The following is a 19553-nucleotide window of genomic DNA, read 5'->3' on the forward strand; positions in this document are numbered from 1 at the left end:
CTGAAAGAAAAGGTGTCTGTGCATACTGTATCTCTTCATTTGGCTTCAGGGATTTCCCTTTGATTTGGAAAGAATAATCTTTCAAATTCCGCTATAAAGTATACAGGAGAAAGAGAAAAAAAAGATTAAACTCCTGGAATGTGCACTACTATTGACATTTCGTTCAAATAATGGGCCAAAGGTGAACTATCTTTACTATTGCTCAGGTGAAGGATCAATTATTATCAGTCCAAACTATCAGCAGTGCTGCTCATCATTGATTTATACTGCATGGTTTAATTTTGTCTCCATCTTTCAAGACATTAAAACATAACCAATATTTAGCAGTTCCCGCCATTCACCATGAGCGTCTCAACAGTCCCCTAACTCCTCTCTCCCAGTTCTGCCCAGGATATTTATGGTGAGTAGCAAGTTATCTCCTCTTTGGCAGCCATCCCTGCTTTCCTCTGTGGAGGAATTGCCCACATTCTCATTTGCAAACAGAGGCTCACTCAAGTGTCATTAAAGGAAAGGAGGTGGAGCCTGAAGAGCTTTAAAAAGCAAAGCTGAGTCATCCCACTTTTCAAAAAGAGAAACCGTGTTGGGAGAGGAATCGTATCTCCATATTTCTTCTTTCAGCCCCATCCAAGGGTTGTGGCTGGAACTTTCCATCAGTTCTTTCTTTCTTTTTCCTCTCTAAGCCTTTGCCTTGCTCTGTCTGTCAGAGTGAAGTCAGCCAGAGCAGGGCTGTTAAACTCTGTGAAATTTGTCATAAGGGTGTCAGGTATTTCTTACTGGCTTCCAAAGAAACATAGATAAAGAAATCTTTCCTGTGGCTTCCCGTGGCAGGCTGCATTTGGAAGGTCTCTCAGTTGAAGAAAGAGCTTGGAGGGCAACAACACAACGGGAGAGTAAAAGATGCACCAGGGCTGAGGCCCCACTCAGGCAGCTGCATCTGGAGTCAGACATACTCACCTTGCCCGGTCCATGTTCCAGCAAAGTCAAGCTGTTTTCTTTTGAAAGTTCAAACCCATCAGGATTATGCTGCTCCCTCTTATCATTCTGTTGCCAGTAGTTTTAAAATTTAGTTGTGTTAGTCTCTCAGCACCACAGCACTGGAGCTGTCCTGAAGGTACTCCTGCAGGACGTGGGAATTCTACTCGTGTGGGTAAGTACTGCAATGAAAAGGAGCTCCAGGTCTCTGGGAAACTGCCCCTACATCCCTGTTGGTTCAATCTGGTATACTTGGGCATTTTAAAAAGTTTGTCTTTGGGTGTGTATAGTTGCTTCATTTTTGTTTTCTGATGCATGTTTATTTTCTTACTGGCCATTAGAGCTACTCTGCTACCAAATATCAAAATTAAAAACTCTCAAACTGTACTTCTATATGTAAGTGAATATGCCTCATTTTAAACTAGCAGAACATTTCATGGAAGCTTCAGCTTTTATTCTGACAAGAGGAGTAAGTAACACCTAGCTGATTGGCTTTATATTGGAAATTAGGGAAACAGATGGTTGATTTTCTGTTTGTCTGTTTGGAACTCTTAAGCCACAAAGAAAAAAAATTCTTCCTTCTGATAACAGTGTAAGAATTCAGAAGTTGCTAAAAATTAGTGAAAAATGGGAAGGGAACTGTGAACAAAGGTAATTGTGAAAATTAACCTAAGTTTCAATTTCAACCTCCTTCACTTTCTCTCCACTCTCACTGTTTCTGAGGCTCTGACACGACTCCGGAGTTTTCGTAACAGGTGCAGTGCAACTTTGAGAACTGCCAAATATGACAGTGGGTAAATAAGCCACGCTGTCCTCTCATATTAAATGGAATTTTCACCAAGGGGAAATGGGAGCTTGACTGAATGTGAATTACAATCCTGCCAAAGGATATTGCCTGAAAAAATTCTCCCTCTAACTGTTAATTCATTTATTTAATCCTTGGGTGGGTCTCCAACCTGCTGCTCAGACAAGGCAGCTGCCTCCATTGATGAGAGGGTAATGAGCTGCCCTGACATTCCATTTTTATCAGCTTGCCCTTTTGAGATTGGGTCTGGCTTTTAAAAAGAGGTAGATCGAGGGGGGAAACACAGTACAGTTTCCAGAAGAGACACTTCTGGAAGACAGTATGCAATAGACAATAGTTTGAATAAAGAGAGCAAAACAGAGCCAAACTGCCAAAGCTAGGCTGCTGTCCTGGCTCTCCCATTAAGGAAGTTCCCAGTGAGGAAATCAGGTGCTTTTGCTTAGAATCTCTGGACTCTGTACTCAGGCAGCACTCCTTGTAACAGGTGAGCAGAACTCTAGGGTATTTGAAAGAAATGCTTAATGCTAGTGATCTCTATGTTCCCAGCACCTAGGACATTTCTGCTTCCATAGTGTGTACTCAGCAAATTCTCGTGTATGAATGAGGCATCTTTCTCTGATCTGTTAATGACATAGTCTTAGAGAACAGCAACAAAAAGAGGGTGACACATGACAAAAATGTCCCCATGAACCTTAGACTCAGCTGTTGGAGGCAGAAGTAGAACTTTTGTATACAGTTATGTCAAATGGACTGGACTCTCTTTGGGGTGGGAGAATTTTCTGTGGAGTAGTTGGCAAATATCTAGAGTTGGGCACTGTTATTTGCATGGGTTGTGAGGGGTGATGGTTGGGCCAATCTCTCAGGCAGCCAGAAGCTAGGAAAGAACCCAGGTTGCTGAAGCAGAACCCAAGAAATTACAAAAATGAGCTTTTATGGATGGCTCTAGGATCTCAGAATAGCCTGATTTCTGCTGGCAAGCAAGTCTATGCCTTGTTTTCCTTGCCGCCTCTGGTGGCTCAGAAGTGCCGTCATTGAGGTGGGTTGTACCCAATAAACATGAAACCCAGGATAGAAACAATGAGTTGGGGAGACTGTGTCACAGAGTGGAAGGAACCACAGATTTTAGAAACAAACAAGCCTCATTTCATATCCATGCCACTAACTTAATAACTGAGTTACCTTAGAATATCTCTGGGAAATAATACCCTCGCCCACTGCTTTTAGGACTTTCTGTGGGGAATCACATGAGATAACCAAGCATGTACCAAAGCAAGGTGCTTAGCCGAGTGTGCTCAATAAATGTCCTCTTGGGCTCCATGTCTTGGCTAGATCTCTTTGATCAAGTCATACGATGAGATGCCGTGTTTGAATAGTGCAGTGACACGGCACAGATCCATGGAGTGTGGAATGTGTGGATAGCACTTTGGGACTCCCTGACTCTCTGCTTCCCCATTTCTTGCAAGTCACTGGTTTAAATCCTGTACTTTACGCTCCTGGTCTCATGTTAGCTGATAACTGCCTGGGTCACCCTCTGTCGCTGTGTGCATTTCAGAGGATAGTATTTCTTTCCCCTCTCTAAACAGATACGGTGCCATCATCTATTTTCCCTCATTTAAATTCTACTTGCCTTATTTCTTTCCCTTGGCATGGAGATAGATCACCTCTGCAGCCACCTGGCCCAGCAGGAAGAGTGCTTTATGGTCTAACAGTATTCAGGTAAACTTAGGCAGGATTGTTACTCATGTGACTGCTAGCCAGATAAACCAAGTGACAGCAACACAGTTAGGTTTCTTTCTATTCCCCTCCCTCTCCCTCCTTTTTAACAAATTAACTGAGTCTTCTGTTAGCTTCTACTTGAGCTGCAGCAGGTGAGGAGAGCAGGAAAGAAAACTGCTGGCAAGTGGCTTCTGAACTTTCAAGGCCATTTACCCTGGAGGACAAATAACAGTTGAAAAAGAAACTGTTCCTGTTTGGCATCTGTACCTGCATTACTTATATGAACTTTTTTTGGTAAATAAAGGGTAAGGAAGAAGTACAGCCTCCCAGCTGCAGGAGGGATCCTGGGGTGGCACTAAGTTAGCCAACTGGGTAGATCACTTTTAGTAGTAAACAGTGAAATTACTGATTTCAGTACCGGCTAAGGCTTGGTCAGCGTCCCAGTCATGTGCAAACCAGAGTAATTCTGAGACCAGGAGCTTGTTTGTTTTTTCAGCCAGGGTTATGCGAATTTTTTTTTTTTTTTTTCTCTTCTAATGGCAGTGAAACTATCCTCCAAATATTCAATGGTGTTTGGCCATGGAGAGGTAGTAGAGCTTACTGGTAAACAGCATAAGTTTTGGAGACAGATTGCTTGCCTGGGTTCAAATCCCATTTCTGCTGCTTGTGAACTGTGTCCCGTTTTCCTTACCTTAAAATGAAGATAATTGTACCCTCTTCCGAGGACTCTTGTCACTATTGCGTTAATGTATTCATTTTCAATGCTGGCTGCACATTAGAATCACGAATGTCTGGGCGGCCACCCCAGGCAGTCTGGATCAGAGTCTCTTCTGGGAGTGGAATCTAGGCCTCAATTTTTTTTTTTTTTTTAATGTTCTCTTGGTGATTCTAACCAACAGCCTGGGTTAGAACCACTGAGTTAATATGTGTAAAGTGCACAAAACAGAGCTTGGCGTATAATAAACACTCGTTAAGCCTGAGATTCTATTAATGTTTTTATTGTTTTAAAAATTATTTTTATGAAGGTAATAGTATTTTCTAAATGTGGCTTGGTTTCATCTATAATCATTGAACATTTTTTATACTTGACAAAATGTCATATTGAAAAACCCAATAATAGTTCTACAACATTAAAAATTATAGTCAAAATAATTTCAAAATACATAACTCATATTTTTGTAATCAGAAGAAATGTTTATTCAAAATACAAAAACATATCAACTTGATTTGAATAAGTAACTTTGTGGAACTGTGGCTCTGGTGTTTGTCTTTTTCTTATACCAACTGATAAAAAATTTCATTGCAAATTAAGTCTGTTTGTTAGGTTTCTTACTGGTAATAATCTTACTTTAACAGCAGCAAAAACAAGCCACTTGAAAGTGACAGTGATTATTTCAATTTTTTGCATATTTTTGCCCATGTGTGGAACCCTTCTCTTGAGAATTTTTAAAGTTATTAAAAGCATATAAAAATGGTAAATTAGTTTTCTCAGTGAATTTACATTTTGGGGCTAATTTGAGCTTGTCCAAATATTTGACATTCAATTTAGAAGTTGCTTGTGTTCAGGGTAGAGCAAGTAATTGATTGTTTCCATCAAAAGTAAACAGACTAATAATTTGGCTCAAGTAAATTAAAAACTTTACTTTATAATTTACAAATCTGCCTTTATGAAAATCCATTTCAATGGATTAGTTGTATGTAGTATGATTGGCTGGAGGTTTTTTAGCTTTTAGTTTGTTTTTTTTTTTTTAATTTCAATTTTTACTTTAGATTCAGGGGTACATGTGGAGGTTTGTTACAAGGGGATATTGTGTGATGGTGAGGTCTGGGCTTCTATTGATCCCATGTGATCAGTTGGTTTTTATTTTTATTTTTTGAGATGGATTTTGCTCTGTCACCCAGGCTGGAGTACAGTGGCATGATCTTGGCTCACTGCAACCTCCGCCTCCCAAGTTCAAGCAATTCTCCTGCCTCAGCCTCCTGAGTAGTTGGGATTACAGGCATGTGCCACCACACTTGCTAATTTTTGTAATTTTAGTAGAGACGGGTTTCATCATGTTGGCCAGACTGGTCTCGAACTCCTGACCTCAAGTAATCCACCCGCCTTGGCCTCCCAAAGTGCTGGGATTACAGGCATGAGCTACCACGCCTGGTCTCAGTTGGTTTATTAAATCAGTAGTCTCCAGACTCTGTTCCATCAGTAAAATAATTTAAATGTAAGCATATGCTTCTAATAAACACATTTATTTATCAATTACATACATGTAATATGTACACTGTACACATGAACATGTGTATATAATGAACATTACGCAACAAATAATATATCTAATATTTTCTTTCCACACAATAGCAAACCATCTTACATAGCCTCTATGTGATATACACCCTCCTTGGAAGACAGTTTGAGAAAAGAAGTGAAATGGTAGAATAAACATTTACCTTTTCTTCACTATAAGCTCTGTTCCTTTCTCTTGATTACTAGGTTTTTTTGTTTTTTGTTTTTTGTTTTAATTTCAAGTAAAGGTGTGTTATTCATAGCAAATCACTTTTCTCAGAGTGTATAATGGTGAAGCAGAAATGCATGTGGTTGTGCTGAGATTCTTCCAGAAGGAGCAGAAGGCTAGATGATGTTCCTGAGTGGGGCCTGGAGTCTGAGAAATGCCAAGTCCTATGGCTTGCTGGGCTCAGCATCTATTTAAATTAAAGTGGCCTGCACCTCCATCTTATGTTCCGGGAAACCTAGTGTCTCTCTCTTCTGTCTTGGAAGATGCTGGAGGTGGGGACTGTGATGAGGAAGGCAAGGCTCTGTGTCCCTTCTGGGCCTCCTACTGAATGATTCATCTACTGTGGGTCTCGCTGCCCTCATGTACTGTCCCTTTCCCACCCTTCACCACCTCCCGCCAGCCACCACCCTGTCTCACTTACTTCTTGAAAGAATGAGGAAACAAAGTTGTTATGAGCTGTGAGGGGACAGACTTTACCTGAAGGTTTGCTGTTGCAGGGGTTGAGGCAGGGGCAGGGGCGGGGGCTGCTTACATCCCAGCACTTCCGACAACAAAGCAAAACATTTTTCATTCCTGTTCCTAAAAGTGACACAATGTGGTCTGTGGAAGGGACTTGCCGGACATCTCTTTTTCCTGGGCCTTAGTCTTCTACCACATGAGCCAAATCCTCTTTCTCCCTCAGTGATACCGACCTGCACCTTGGCCCCTTTCCTGGGCCTCCCTAATCTACTTCAGACCATCCACATCCTCTGCAGAACATTTTAGATTTCTTCTTCCTCCAAATTTGCTTTTCTGATCATATCCTAGACCTGCCTTTTTAAAAGAAAATAACTTTAAAAAACTATTAAATAGTGCACCGATGTGTTTTGCTAAACAAAAACAGTTGTGTACTCATTTGAGAATTTCTGGCTCCTGGTTTCAAAGTAATCATTTTCCTTTTCCTTCTACAATGGGAAATGTTAATTTTGAGACAGAAGTGAAAGTTCTCGTAGGCAGTCCCAGGTATTAGGAATGGAATGCATGCTTCTCTCTCTCTCTCTCTCTCTGCCTCTCTCTCTCTCTCTCTCTCTCTTTCATGTCTCCCTCTGTCTGTATCTCTCTGTGTCCTGTATTCTGAGCCTGGGAAGGGACTACAGCACTTCGGGTCTGGGGAGTGCCCTTACTTTGGCTTGGTGGACACAAGTCATAAGTAAGGCAGGGCACCGACTTGAAAAGAGACTTTAACAGGTCTGGTCATGGCCAGCGATTGTGAGTTATACTATAGGTTGTCCTCCTCCATTATCCACAATCCTTAAAGAGGACTTCGTTAAAAGTTAGAGATTGATCTCACTTGTGCTCAGGTGACATGGTACATGAGTGACAGGTGGGGGGACCTACTTCCAGGAGCACTGTGGCCTCACATTGGTGTGGCCAGAGATCAAGGAGATGAGAGGAGAGCTCTCGATGGGGTGAGGATAAGAGAGGCAGGCCCCAGAATCTCTCAGAAAGGTCTAGGGTGGGAAGATTTTAAACGAGGCTAATTTCCAGCCATTTGCTTGTGGTGGCACGGTCCAAAAAATTTGACTACAAAAAAGAAATGTGTCCTTATTTAGTAGTTATTGACTGGTCAGGTCAAGTGTAAAGTATACATATCTGTGAATAGAGAAGTATGCTCAGAATATTCCCTAGTCAGTCAGTGGTCTGCTATTGGGAGCATCAAATAGTTTGGCTTGTGAATCAGTACAATGTCTTTTATTTTTACCATTGACGTGTAGGTTTCATTTAACAAATTCATATAGATCAATTTATAAGTTGTTTTTTAATCCATACAGAGTTAAAAAGTCAAACATTGAACCTCAGATGAAAGGTAGCAAAGATTTCTTACCTGGAAAATAAGTCTTCTAAAATCTGTTCGAGGTCCTTAAACTTTTCCTCACTTTGGTTACAATAGAGGAAACTAGGAGAACCTAGCAACTTTCCAATGTAAATTGCCTGATCTAAGCTATTTTAGCAATTATTGTACAGAAGTAGTTTTTGTAAACTTATTAACTTATTGTGAACAAAACCATTAAAGACTCAATAACTATCCTCAATAGCTGGAAATGACTGCATTGGAGAGCGTTTTCAAAATGGTCAGTTTTTAAGAAAGAAATCACTTTCTCTGATTGTTGTGGCCAGAGATCGAGGAGAACAGAGGAGAGTACTTGATGGGGTGAGGATGAGAGAGGCAGGCCCTGGAATCTCTCAGAAAAGTCTAGGTCAGTTTTAAAGAAAGTAATCGTGTTCTTTTAAAGGATTCCTAAATCTTTTTCAAGAAATTTTAAATTCCAGGAAGCAGTTTAGTGCTTAGTTTAATTATTACTCCAAATTTGGGCCATCCTAGAGCTAGTAAACAAAATGTTAGTCTTGTTATGTTATAGGTTCTCATGTTAGAATTAGAATTAACTTTAAGAAAGAACCAGAAACAACAACAGCAACAACAGACATCCTGACCATTGGAATGTAATTGTCCCCACTGTCTATTTACTTCTTGCCTACAGGCCAGTACTGTCCTCCAGAATGCTAATATTTTTCACCATGAAGGAAGTATTGCCTAGATATTAGGTGAACTAAGAACATAGATTAACTTTGTAGAGATTCTTTATTACCACTGAGGTGGCTGTGCACACGGCCATCCCAGGCCCTTTCCAGCTGTCCTGTTTGCTGGGGCTCAAGACAAGATGACTGAGAGTCAGGACTGGAAGGATAAATACTATTATTGCCAGGTGTAGAAGATGAAAAAATTACACTGAACAGAAGGGATCTTTACACTTCTTGGAAGATCTTACTATCTCTGAAAATGCTTTACTCTTTTGTTTTATATGGCCAAAGTTAATAACTTCCAAAGGCAATTGTGGAATAATGCTTGTCAACATGTGTTTCTTTAGGAGATGTTCTATTTCTTAACAGTATCTTCCAGAGCTTTCTTCTCAATTCTGGGAATTAGCAAATGTATAGAAACTTCAGTTGTTTTAGCCAAATACAAGGCAGAAACTCCTACTCTCATCACCTGTTGACCTCCTTGCTAAGTCTGGAATCTGAATCGGTGTGAGCATCTGTTTTTTTTTTTTTTGTTTTTTGTTTTTCATTCTGACTTGATTTTCTGATTCTCCCAAGTTGGCCAAAAATACTAATGCCTCTCAGTGTCTGGGTTTCCCAAGTATTTCCCAGGACATTCAGTACACTGGAATTTGTGTGTGTGTGTGAAGGTATTTGAGAGCCAGCCAACTGCTGTGACAGTGATTCATGGTAGGCCCTGATTTATTTGCAAAGCTTCTTCCCAGTGATGTAAGAGTCCTTTCAGAGAAAAGCACTGCCTCCTTCCTCCATTCAGACTAGCTTTCCAGAGTTCTATGGACCAGCTTTGTGTGTAGTAAGGGGATTACATCCATGAGGTTGTTCTTTCTGTGGGTAGGTGGTTGCTAGGATACAGGTAGTCACAACAGCATCATGACAGCTGCCTTGTTCTTCAGCACATCGTGTATCAGTTGACAGTGTTTTATTTTATTCATTCCAACACTTTTTTGGTTAAAATTTTAAAAGCTTGAAAAAGGATCTTTCTTTTTCATATATACCATTCTTGTATAAACAGGTCAAAGGCAGATTAGTCAAACAACATTTTTTGTCATAATACATGCTGGTTGACACCAATCCTCTGCACTACCAGCCCAGTACTTCCCTTATGAGGTTTAAAAACATGCCAAAGGGTTGAAGCTACCAAGGGTCGTCTGGTGTTTTTCTCTCTTCCTCTGAAGCGCATAATTATTCTGTTTGCTGTAAGATTTTCAACACACAGGAAATTAACCTCTCCTTGGTGTGCAGGGAAATTGCAAAGGTTATTGTCATTAATGTTAATTTACCCACTACATCTTTTAGATTCAAGCAACATTGTATAGAATGTTCAATGCTTTAAGTGGATCAAAAGGCTTATTATTTTTTGGAAGACAAATTTGAAAAACCTACTGGAACTTTTATCTCTCCTGGTTATTCTAATGAATCATGGCAAAGATTTCATGTAAGTGGGAAAAACTGAGGTATTTGAAGAAAAATGATCATCTAGGATTTCAATCCATTAAAAAGCACCTAATCATGGACACCTACAAGAGGATAAGTGACTGTCTTTCAATACTGACATGTTGTCTTCTGAGACAGGAGCTAATAGAAGCACATAGTGCATGACATCCTCATTAACCTGAGTTATGTTGACACATATGAAGTTACCGGATTTATTACTTCCAAGAGATGCAGTGCCATTTTGAAACAAAGGATACATTTTAAGCAGAGTGAATTCTGGTTGGTTCTTTATACAGTGGGTTGATCTTGTCACACAGGCAAAAATGGAGCAGTTTTGGGCAGATGGTTCTAGTGCTTGTTGCCATACTTTGCATGAAGAAGTTCTCTCATTTTTGGTCAATGCCCTATGTCTGGCATATCATGTTAGGCCTCAGCTTTTGAAATTGATAGGGTCTAATTCTAGAGCTGATACAAGCTGTTAATACCTACCTCTTAGATTGATATGAGTGCTAAATGGATTAATTCATGTAAAGTGCTTAGAATCTTAGCTGACACATAGTGAGTTATCAGCAAATATTGGCTATTACTCTCTACCAAAAACCATAAATGAGACATATTAGAAACATCTTTGCCTTCTATAATTTTTCTAATACCTGTTTCTTCAAATTTTCAGCAATGCTTAGAGAAGTCTAAAATTGGTTTCCTGGGATGAGCTAAGTCCTAAAAATCATCTTAACCAGCAGGCTCTTTGTGATTTAAAAAAAATTATCCTTTTTATTATCCTAACATATGACACAAATTCCCCACTAATTATTTTTTAAATAGTTAATCTTGCTATTTGTTACATATGTCTTCAAGAAAATTATATAAAATATTTTTCTGTATATTTATATAGCTGTACCTATAGGTATATATGTATATAGGTAGGGCCCAGAACTTAATGACCAGGGTAGGATTAATGAGAACAATGAAATTGGACTCAGGAAATATCAATATGCCAACGCTTCTTAATTTTACCTCATTTTTATGTTTGTCTAGAACACTCAGGATGTAATATCTATAGGCAAATACTTATGTGTTTATCCTTGCAATTTGAGAAACTAAATTTAAAGCTGATTGAAAAAGAGAGAAGATAATTGTGTTCAGCATAAATGAGACTTACACCAAATTTTGTACCTCCAATAAAATTTTTATAGATTTAATCAGTAGATTAACTTTTAGAATTCCTGCAGAATATTGAGTGTTTAGTATCACTTAGGGGGAAGTTATTCGTTTTAAGTTATTGTTTTACTTCATTTAGTAGGACTCATGATGACACATTTTAAAATTATTATTATTACTTTTTTGAAACAGAGTCTCACTCTTGTCACCCAGGCTGGCGGGCAATGGCACAGTCAAGGCACACTGCAGCCTTGATTTCCTGAGCTCAGGTGATCAACTTCCTGAGTAGCTGGAACTACAGGTGCACGCTAGCACACCCAACTAATTTCTGTATTTTTAGTAGAGACAGGATTTCGCCATATTGCCCAGGCTGGTCTTGAACTCCTGGGCCCAAGAGATCCACCCACCTTGGCCTCCCAAAGTGCTGGGATTATAGGTGTGAGCCACCGCGCCTGGCCTATGATACATTATTGATTTCATATTTGAAGTTCCAAGAAGCAGAAAATGAAATGACTTACAGAAAGTAGAGGTTAAGATGAATAATATTTATGTAGGAATTTGCCACAAGTTTAAGCCTCCTTGCCAAAGTGCCACAAACAAGAAAGTTATTGAATTCTATAGTGCATACAGAATGTGAATTAAATTGATAAATGTCAAATTACAATGGACCTTCAAGATCATTTAGCCCAACTGCTTCTTATTATGGATGAGAGGCTGAGATCCAGACAGATGAAGTAGCTTCTCAGGTCCTATGAGAATATAGCTCAGGACCCTAGACTCTTATTCTGCCAGATTTACAATGCACATGACACCTCCCGAGACTGATTGTTGAAAGTCCATCGATGTAATGATTTTATTAGTTCTTTCTACCAGAAAAAATTAATAGTTTCAAGTTGGTTTAGGAAAACTTTCTTAATATATCTAATTCTTTATGTTGAAAGCAATTTGAAAGTAGGATTGAATTAATGAAATTTCCTTTTATATAAATTACATCCATGAATTAACTCAAATCAAGTCAGCAAGTGTTTATTGGACGCTAGGTGCTTGGGCTGACAGTGGAGACATCACTCATCCACATACACGGTGTTCCCTGACAGGGCAATGGGGCTCCAGAACTCAGTCAGCAGTTTACCTGACGACTTATGGATCCTCTTATTTGGTTTTATCAAAACGAACTCTGACAAAATTCAACAAGTGGCTCAGATGCCTTCCTACAAAGAAACTAACAATTGTAGACAACACTAATATTGCAAACCCAAGAGAATAATGAGGAAAGGGCAGCCTTGACACCTCTCTTATTCCTAGGATGAGCTTTTTGTTGGCTGCATAAGAGCTGAAAGCAATATAAATCTCCATAGATCTGACCAAAAAGAAGTTAAAAAGAGAAACTAACAAGAAGACAGGCTGATAAATGAATTTACAATTGTTATTATTAGCAGCGAACCTCATAAAAATTGTGAAGTGTACCTGGGAAGATGTTAGCTAATGGTAACATGAAGCCATCAGGACAGGCAAGATATTTGAAAATGGGTATCCAGAATCTGAAAATGATTTTTTATAATTTTTACAGTTGCGTTCAAAGTTATGATAGTTAAGACGACTCTGTTTACTAAGCTTAATGAAAAAAGTCAGAAGCCTCCCTTGAGGTTTCTTACATTACGGCAAAAGAGGAAAAGCCTGATATTATTGTTGAAACACTTGTTCTTCCTGCTTCCTGTGGTGGTAAAATATTGCTACAATAATACATGAAAAACCACATGACAACAAATTAAAATGTGTTCCTCTGTAAATAAATACTGCTGAAAACTGTACAGAAAGAATCAATGAAAATGTGATGAATTAAGTACTAAGCAATTATACTGTTGAATGAGAGTAAAGGTGTTTCTAATATATCACAGTGTTTGGTTATTTCCTAGAAAGTAATAGCCAACATTCACTGAGAATTCACTATGTGTCAGTCAAGATTCTAAGCACTTTACATGAATTACTTTACTTGTTCTTTTTAATAAGTATTATTATTATTCCCATTTTATTTTTGCAGATGAAGAAACCAAGACACGGAGAGGTTAAGTCATGTGCTGAAGGCCACACTGCCAATAGTATTGGAACTAATAATGAGTCAACATGAGTACTCTGTCTCCAGTGCCAGTAATCTTAGCCACTATCATAATTACCTCAACAATGAAATACTCAGAGAACTATAATTCTTTTATATGAGAGAGTAAGGGAGAAAATGCAACAGAAAAGAAATTTTCTCAGTGAAAGTTCTCAGAAGTCAGAAATGACTTTTTTATATATCAAAAAATGTTCTATGAAAAAAATAGTATAAGTGTATTCAGCAGTGGTACATCCACTGCATTTACTAGAAAATCAACCAAAAAGCATTCTTGGTGAGATCACAGAGAACACCACAGCCTTCACAGCAAGACGGTGTGGCAAAGTTGAAACTGGAATTGCATCAAGCATTGTGGAACGTCATTCGTGTAGTTATTTCTATAAAACAAGACTAACTGGTCTCTTTATAATACTTTGTATTGGATGGGGAGTAATCATAAAAATATTTGTCTTATATACTTTCCACAAAGTATCTTGAAGCAAAACACTTAATAGAATAGTCAAATGTTACATGTCACAAAATGTCAAATGTCACAAGCAGGAGGACTGCTTGAGGCCAGAGTTTGTGACCAGCCTAGGCAACATAGGAGACCCTATGTCTACAAATAACTTAAAAACTTAGCTGGGCATGGTGGTATGTGACTGTAGTCTTGGCTTTTCGGAAGGCTGAGGCAGGAGGATGTCTTGAGCCCAGGAGTTCAAGGCTGCAGTGAGCTATGATTGTGCTACTACACTCCAGCGTGGGCAACAGAGTGAGATGCCATCTTTAAAAGAAGAAAAAGAAAAGGACAAGTGTTTAAAAATGTTTGGCTTTTTAAAAATTTTTTATTTTTGTGATTACAGATAGATGTCAGTAGTATGCTACCCAAAAAATAACTAAAACAACAAAACTTTATCCAAGTTATAGGTGACATTTTAACAAGTGAGAAAGTGACCACTAATTATAAGAAATTTGTGTAGGAAGAGAGTAGTTTGAAGATAGATGTTGGAGATGTTTGCATTGTTATGTGATTTTATTGTTGAATCAATGCCAGTATGTCACCTATTAACAATTCTTGTGTCTGCACTTTTAAAACGTTTACAAATGGCTTTCTAAGCTATTTTTAAAAATCTTCCAAATACAGAGTTTTTGTCTTTTTAAATCTACTTGTTAAAAACATAAAATGCAATAACTTCTGGTTAGTTTTCATTTACTATTTAAAATCTAGAAAGATAGAAATTTGCTGGTCTAATTCAACAAAATTGGTGAATAATTGAGGGATGTAATTAAAAAGTAAATTTTGTGATTTTGTAAATACAGTCAATGATGCATTTATTTCATTTGATATAGATATAATTGTGAAAATTTTCTTTTGTTTAAAAAAGCTGTCAAAAACCAAATATCAAAACATATTGATCTTTAAACTGATTTTTTATCAAATTCAAGTTTTTCAGTAAACGCAAACTCATCAGAAGGTGTTATGTAATCTCAGTTTTTAACATGCAGAGCGACTTTTGGGTCTGTGGGACATTCCCAGCTGGAGATGTCCACCAGAGACATGTCCGAAAGTGGATGCAAAACTCAGTAGACAGATCAGGATAGTGATTTCTGAATTTTGCTCTCTCTGTGTGTGTGTGTGTGTGTGTGTGTGTATGTGTGTGTGTGTGAAACATTTGGAAAAACTTTTCTAATGCTTTAATGTTGGTAAATTCATTTTAGTCTAGTAATGGTAGACTTTAAATAAAATTGAGCATAATTTGTGTTGAAAAGCTGAGGGGTGTTTAAACATTCTTACTTAAGATGAAGGATTACCTACAGCATAGGAACATTATAATGGTTCACTATTCTGCAAAACTGAATTATTATGAGTTTTAAAAGTTATAATAAGCTGTACTATTGGATAAGAGATAGACACATAAATTAATAGAACAGAAGAGAAAGTTCAGAAACGATCTCACACAAGTACACTCATTTAATATTTAACAAAGATGTTAAAGCAATTTAATGGTGGAAGTCCAGTCTTTTTCAACAAAGGGTGTTTGACCAATTAGACATCTTTTTTTTTTTTTTTTTTTTTTTTTGAGACGGAGACTCGCTCTGCCGCCCAGGCTGGAGTGCAGTGGCCGGATCTCAGCTCACTGCAAGCTCCGCCTCCCGGGTTCACGCCATTCTCCTGCCTCAGCCTCCTGAGTAGTTGGGACTACAGGCGCCCGCCACCGCGCCCGGCTAGTTTTTTGTATTTTTTAGTAGAGACGGGGTTTCACCGTGTTAGCCAGGATGGTCTCGATCTCCTGACCTCGTGATCCGCCCGTCTCAGCCTCCCAAAGTGCTGGGATTACAGGCTTGAGCCACCACGCCCGGCCAATTAGACATCTATAAGCAAAATAATAAACCTCAATCAATACATGCAAGGTGTACATTGGTTTGATCAGGAAAGGCGGGACAACTCAAAGAGTAGGATAGGGTAGGGGTAGGTTCCAGGTCACAGAAAATTTTTCAAAGATTTTCTGATTGGCAATTAATTAAAAGACTTATCATCTAAGGACCTGGAATCAGTAGGAAGGAATGTCTGGGTTAAGATAAGGGGTTGTGGAGACCAAGGTTTTGTTATGCAGATGAAGCCTCCAGGTAGCAGGCTTCAGAGCTCTTATAAGATCTAAAAAGGTGCCAGACTCTTACTTAATTCTCTCATGCATCAGGGGAAAGACCTAGAAATGAATGGGGATTATCTGCAGAATGTAGATTTTTTTCAACAAGAGACAGCTTTGCAGGGCCATTTCAAAACATGTCAAAGAAATATATTTTGGGATAAAATATTTTTATTTCTTTCAGGGTCTGCTGTTTGTCATGTGATGCTATACTAGAGTCAGGCTGGAATTTGGTTGTCTTATTGCTACAAAAAGTCTGTCTTGAAGGTCTTAAGATCTTTCTTTTAATGTTAATGCTGGTCAGCTGTGTCTAAATTCCAAAGGCAGGAGGGTGTAATAAGGCATGTCCAACCCTCACTTCCCATCATGGCCTGAACTAGTTTTTCAGGTTAACTTTGAAATGCCTTGGTTAAGAGGATGGGTCTATTCAGTTGGTTGGGAGTCTTAGAATTTTATTTTTTGTTTACAAATGCAATATATTATAGAAGTAGGTATAAAATTATTCAGTGATGTAATTATAGGAATCTATTTAAAGGGACCTGCTTTATAATTAATTTCTGGAAGATGGATGTAGGGAATCCAGCCTTATGGTGAATATGCCTAGAACAGTGTCTCCTGGAGTGGGTTCCTTGACACAAGTGAACTAAAATACACTGAACAATTTCTAGTACATTCAGATAAGCAGTATAGCTTGGTCTTTAAAAGCTAGGATCTGTGATGAGAAAGGCATAGCTTTGTACCCATACCCCACTATTTACTGGCCTTGTGACTTGTGACAAGTAAACTGCTTGAAACTTTCCTTTATTCTTCTGTAAAATAGAGATGTTGAGAGCATTTACCTCCTAGTGTTCTCCGATTAAATGAAATAATGCATTCAACATGCTATGCCAGAGATAACACACAATATGTTGACTATAATTATTCTGATGAAATTCTCCACCGACCCTCTTAGAGTGTTAGAGTGTGGAATAGCATATTAAAGACTGAGAAGTCCTGTTGAAAACAAAACAAAACAAAACAAGTTTCACGTTGCAGTGAACTTGCTAGTCTCAATTAATATCCTGAGGACCTGGGAAATAAGCCTCTTCAGTTTACATGTAAATGTGGTTGGGGGTAGGAGGGGCTATTTTCTGCTCTGGATGACATATTTCTATCACTACTCTAGGCAATCTTCTTTCACAATTTTGGGGAAGTAAAATGAGTTCCAGAGTATTTTTTTAAATGGAATTAAGACTTAAATTCGAATTGCCTGGCTCTTCCTTCTGGGTGTATTATTTTTACATCATCTGGCTTCTCTCTCTCACTTGACCTGAATATTGACATAGATGAATAAACTGAGAAGAAAGCTGTGAAAAGTACATTTGTGCTTGATATGGTTTGGCTCTGTGTCCTCACCCAAATTCCATCTTGAATTGTAATCCCCAGGTGTTGAGGGAGAGACCTGGTGGGAAGCAATTGGATCATGGAGGCAGTTTCCCCAGTGGCGTTCTCATGATAGTGAGTGAGTTCTCACGATATCTGATGGTTTTATAAGGGGCTTCCCTGCTTCGCTCTCTCTTCTCTCTGCTGCCACCATGTGAGGAAGTTCCTTGCTTCCACTTTGCCTTCTGCCATGATTTTAAGTTTCCTGAGGCCTCACCAGCTGTGTGGAACTGTCAGTCAATTAAACCTCTTTCTTTTGTAAGTTACCTAGTCTTGGGTATTTCTTTATAGCAGTGTGAAAACGGACTAATACAGTGCTCTTTTAAGTAGCATAACTGAAGAGGAGATGAGATAGTCTTTCAGAGTGAATAAAACGTTCTGTACTTCATAAAACCCAAGCTGTCATTTAAGTCAGCCCCTGGGGAGTGGTAATAAATGACTCTTCTCAGAGGATTTCTGTGGGAGCAGTGTGAGGAGGCCTCAGCCTTCCTTATGTAGGTCCATTGGTTTAGAGCCACATTCTTTTCTCATGGTGTCACTGAAGTTTTTGAGGTCCAGAAGCTCCCTTTGCACTCTCTGCATCTTGTGAACTTTCAGTCTGTCTCTAGATTTAGGGCAAGAAACCTGTGGTGGTGAGGGCAGGTGGCAGTGTTGACCTGAGAGACAGCTAGGATTTCTTGTTAATCTGGTTATGGTTATCATTTATGTGTTAACTAGCTCTCGTGAGTGTTTGCCCCCAAGGCCTGCAGAAGACAGGTAATGTCTCTTCTCATTTACCTGTGTGGGGCACTCCCTCAGACTCACAGAGGATGAATGGGCACATGTTATGAAATGTTCTGTTTCTGCCTCCTACTTCAAGCAAAGCCTGCTTTTCATCACTGACCTCTGTGCTATGTAGTCATAGTTTTTTGTAGTCACTGATGAACATCTTCAATATGCTCCAAACATTCTGAACTCCTTTCTAATTCCTGAAGAACCCCTACTAATCCCTAGGTTGAGAAGTCAGAGGTTCTAATTGATTTGCTGTGACCTGTTTGCTGCCTTAAGGTTTGTGTTCCCTAGAAATGATATTTCATTTTCTATGTACTTCCCCCCAAAACAAATGTTGTAAGTTTTGACATGGGAAAGCTTTAGCTGTTCAAACACACACACCTTGCTGATGTTCAAATCCACAGACTGTACCACACACCAGTGTTTACAGAGTCCTTGACAGGTCTGAAAAAACATTACCATATTTATCATTTCCATTGGTAGAACAGAATAATGGCAAATGATATACATGTAGTCCTCCACAATTAACCAAATACTTTCACATCTGTAATTATTATTCACAAAGCCTAATTCTCAAAGTGTTTTATTTTCTTTAAAATTATATTTTATTACATTCTTACAAATATAGCCTGGACTCTGGTTTACATAACATGGTGTTGACAGTGTAGGAAAAACAAATGGTGCTTTGAGGGAATGGAATTACAATTGGTTACACAAAGAAAATGAAGATTGTAATATCTTGACAAGTGACAACCCAGACCAAGGCAGGGTAGAGTTGGAAGTGTACTAGATTGCGAGTGTAGTACCTGGATTCTAATTCCAAGTCTACTACCTACTAGTGGTGGGACTTTGGGAAACGTCACTGAATTTCCTCTTAATTAGATCCATGTTTTCCGGGTTCACCAAGACCTGAGAAGCACCTGGAGTGCCTGTTAAAAAGAAAAAAAAAAAGCATACCCCTCAGCCCAGCCCTGCTGGATTAACTGGAATCTCAAGAGTAGGAATCTGCAAAAAATACAAACATTCACTCACACACTCACAGAGAGGCACTCTGGGTGATTCTTTTGAACAAACAATTTTGGGAAACAATTTGAAAATGTCAAAAGTCTTCCTAGTTGCTAGGAACTGTATGCTATGATTAGCTCTTAGATGGGCAAAATCTGAAGATAAAATGTATTAATTATTTATACTTTGATTTTGTAGTTTTATAATTACTCTATTTTTTTGAAAAGTTACAGAATTTAGTGCTATAATTTGTGTTTTATGAATTTAAAAATTCTTGAGATTTCTCTTTTCCCTCTGACTTATTGGCTCCTAGTGTTATGTTGAGGATAAATGAGGTCAGTATGTAAAATTTTTTTTTATTATTGCTGTTAGTAGAAAAAGTACCACTGACTAGACCCATCTTTTATTAATTTGATATA

At 38.6% G+C, this 19553-nt stretch overlaps 1 protein-coding gene across 26 annotated transcripts in view; it reads left to right on the forward strand.

The window, feature by feature from the left end:
- Positions 1 to 564: 564 nt before the first annotated feature.
- EGF (epidermal growth factor) overlaps positions 565 to 19553 on the forward strand; it is a 100409-nt gene continuing 81420 nt past the window's right edge. For all 26 annotated transcript variants that reach the window (XR_012435021.1, XR_012435023.1, XR_012435022.1 and 23 more), the window contains exon 1: positions 565 to 1147. Coding sequence is in view for 19 of the 26 variants with exons in the window: in XM_005555679.4 (XP_005555736.3) it covers positions 1021 to 1147 (127 nt within the window). In the remaining 7 variants the exon portion in view is untranslated. The remainder of the gene's footprint in view (positions 1148 to 19553) is intronic.

Source organism: Macaca fascicularis, chromosome 5 (genome assembly GCF_037993035.2).
Source record: "Macaca fascicularis isolate 582-1 chromosome 5, T2T-MFA8v1.1".
Lineage (NCBI taxonomy): Eukaryota > Metazoa > Chordata > Mammalia > Primates > Cercopithecidae > Macaca > Macaca fascicularis.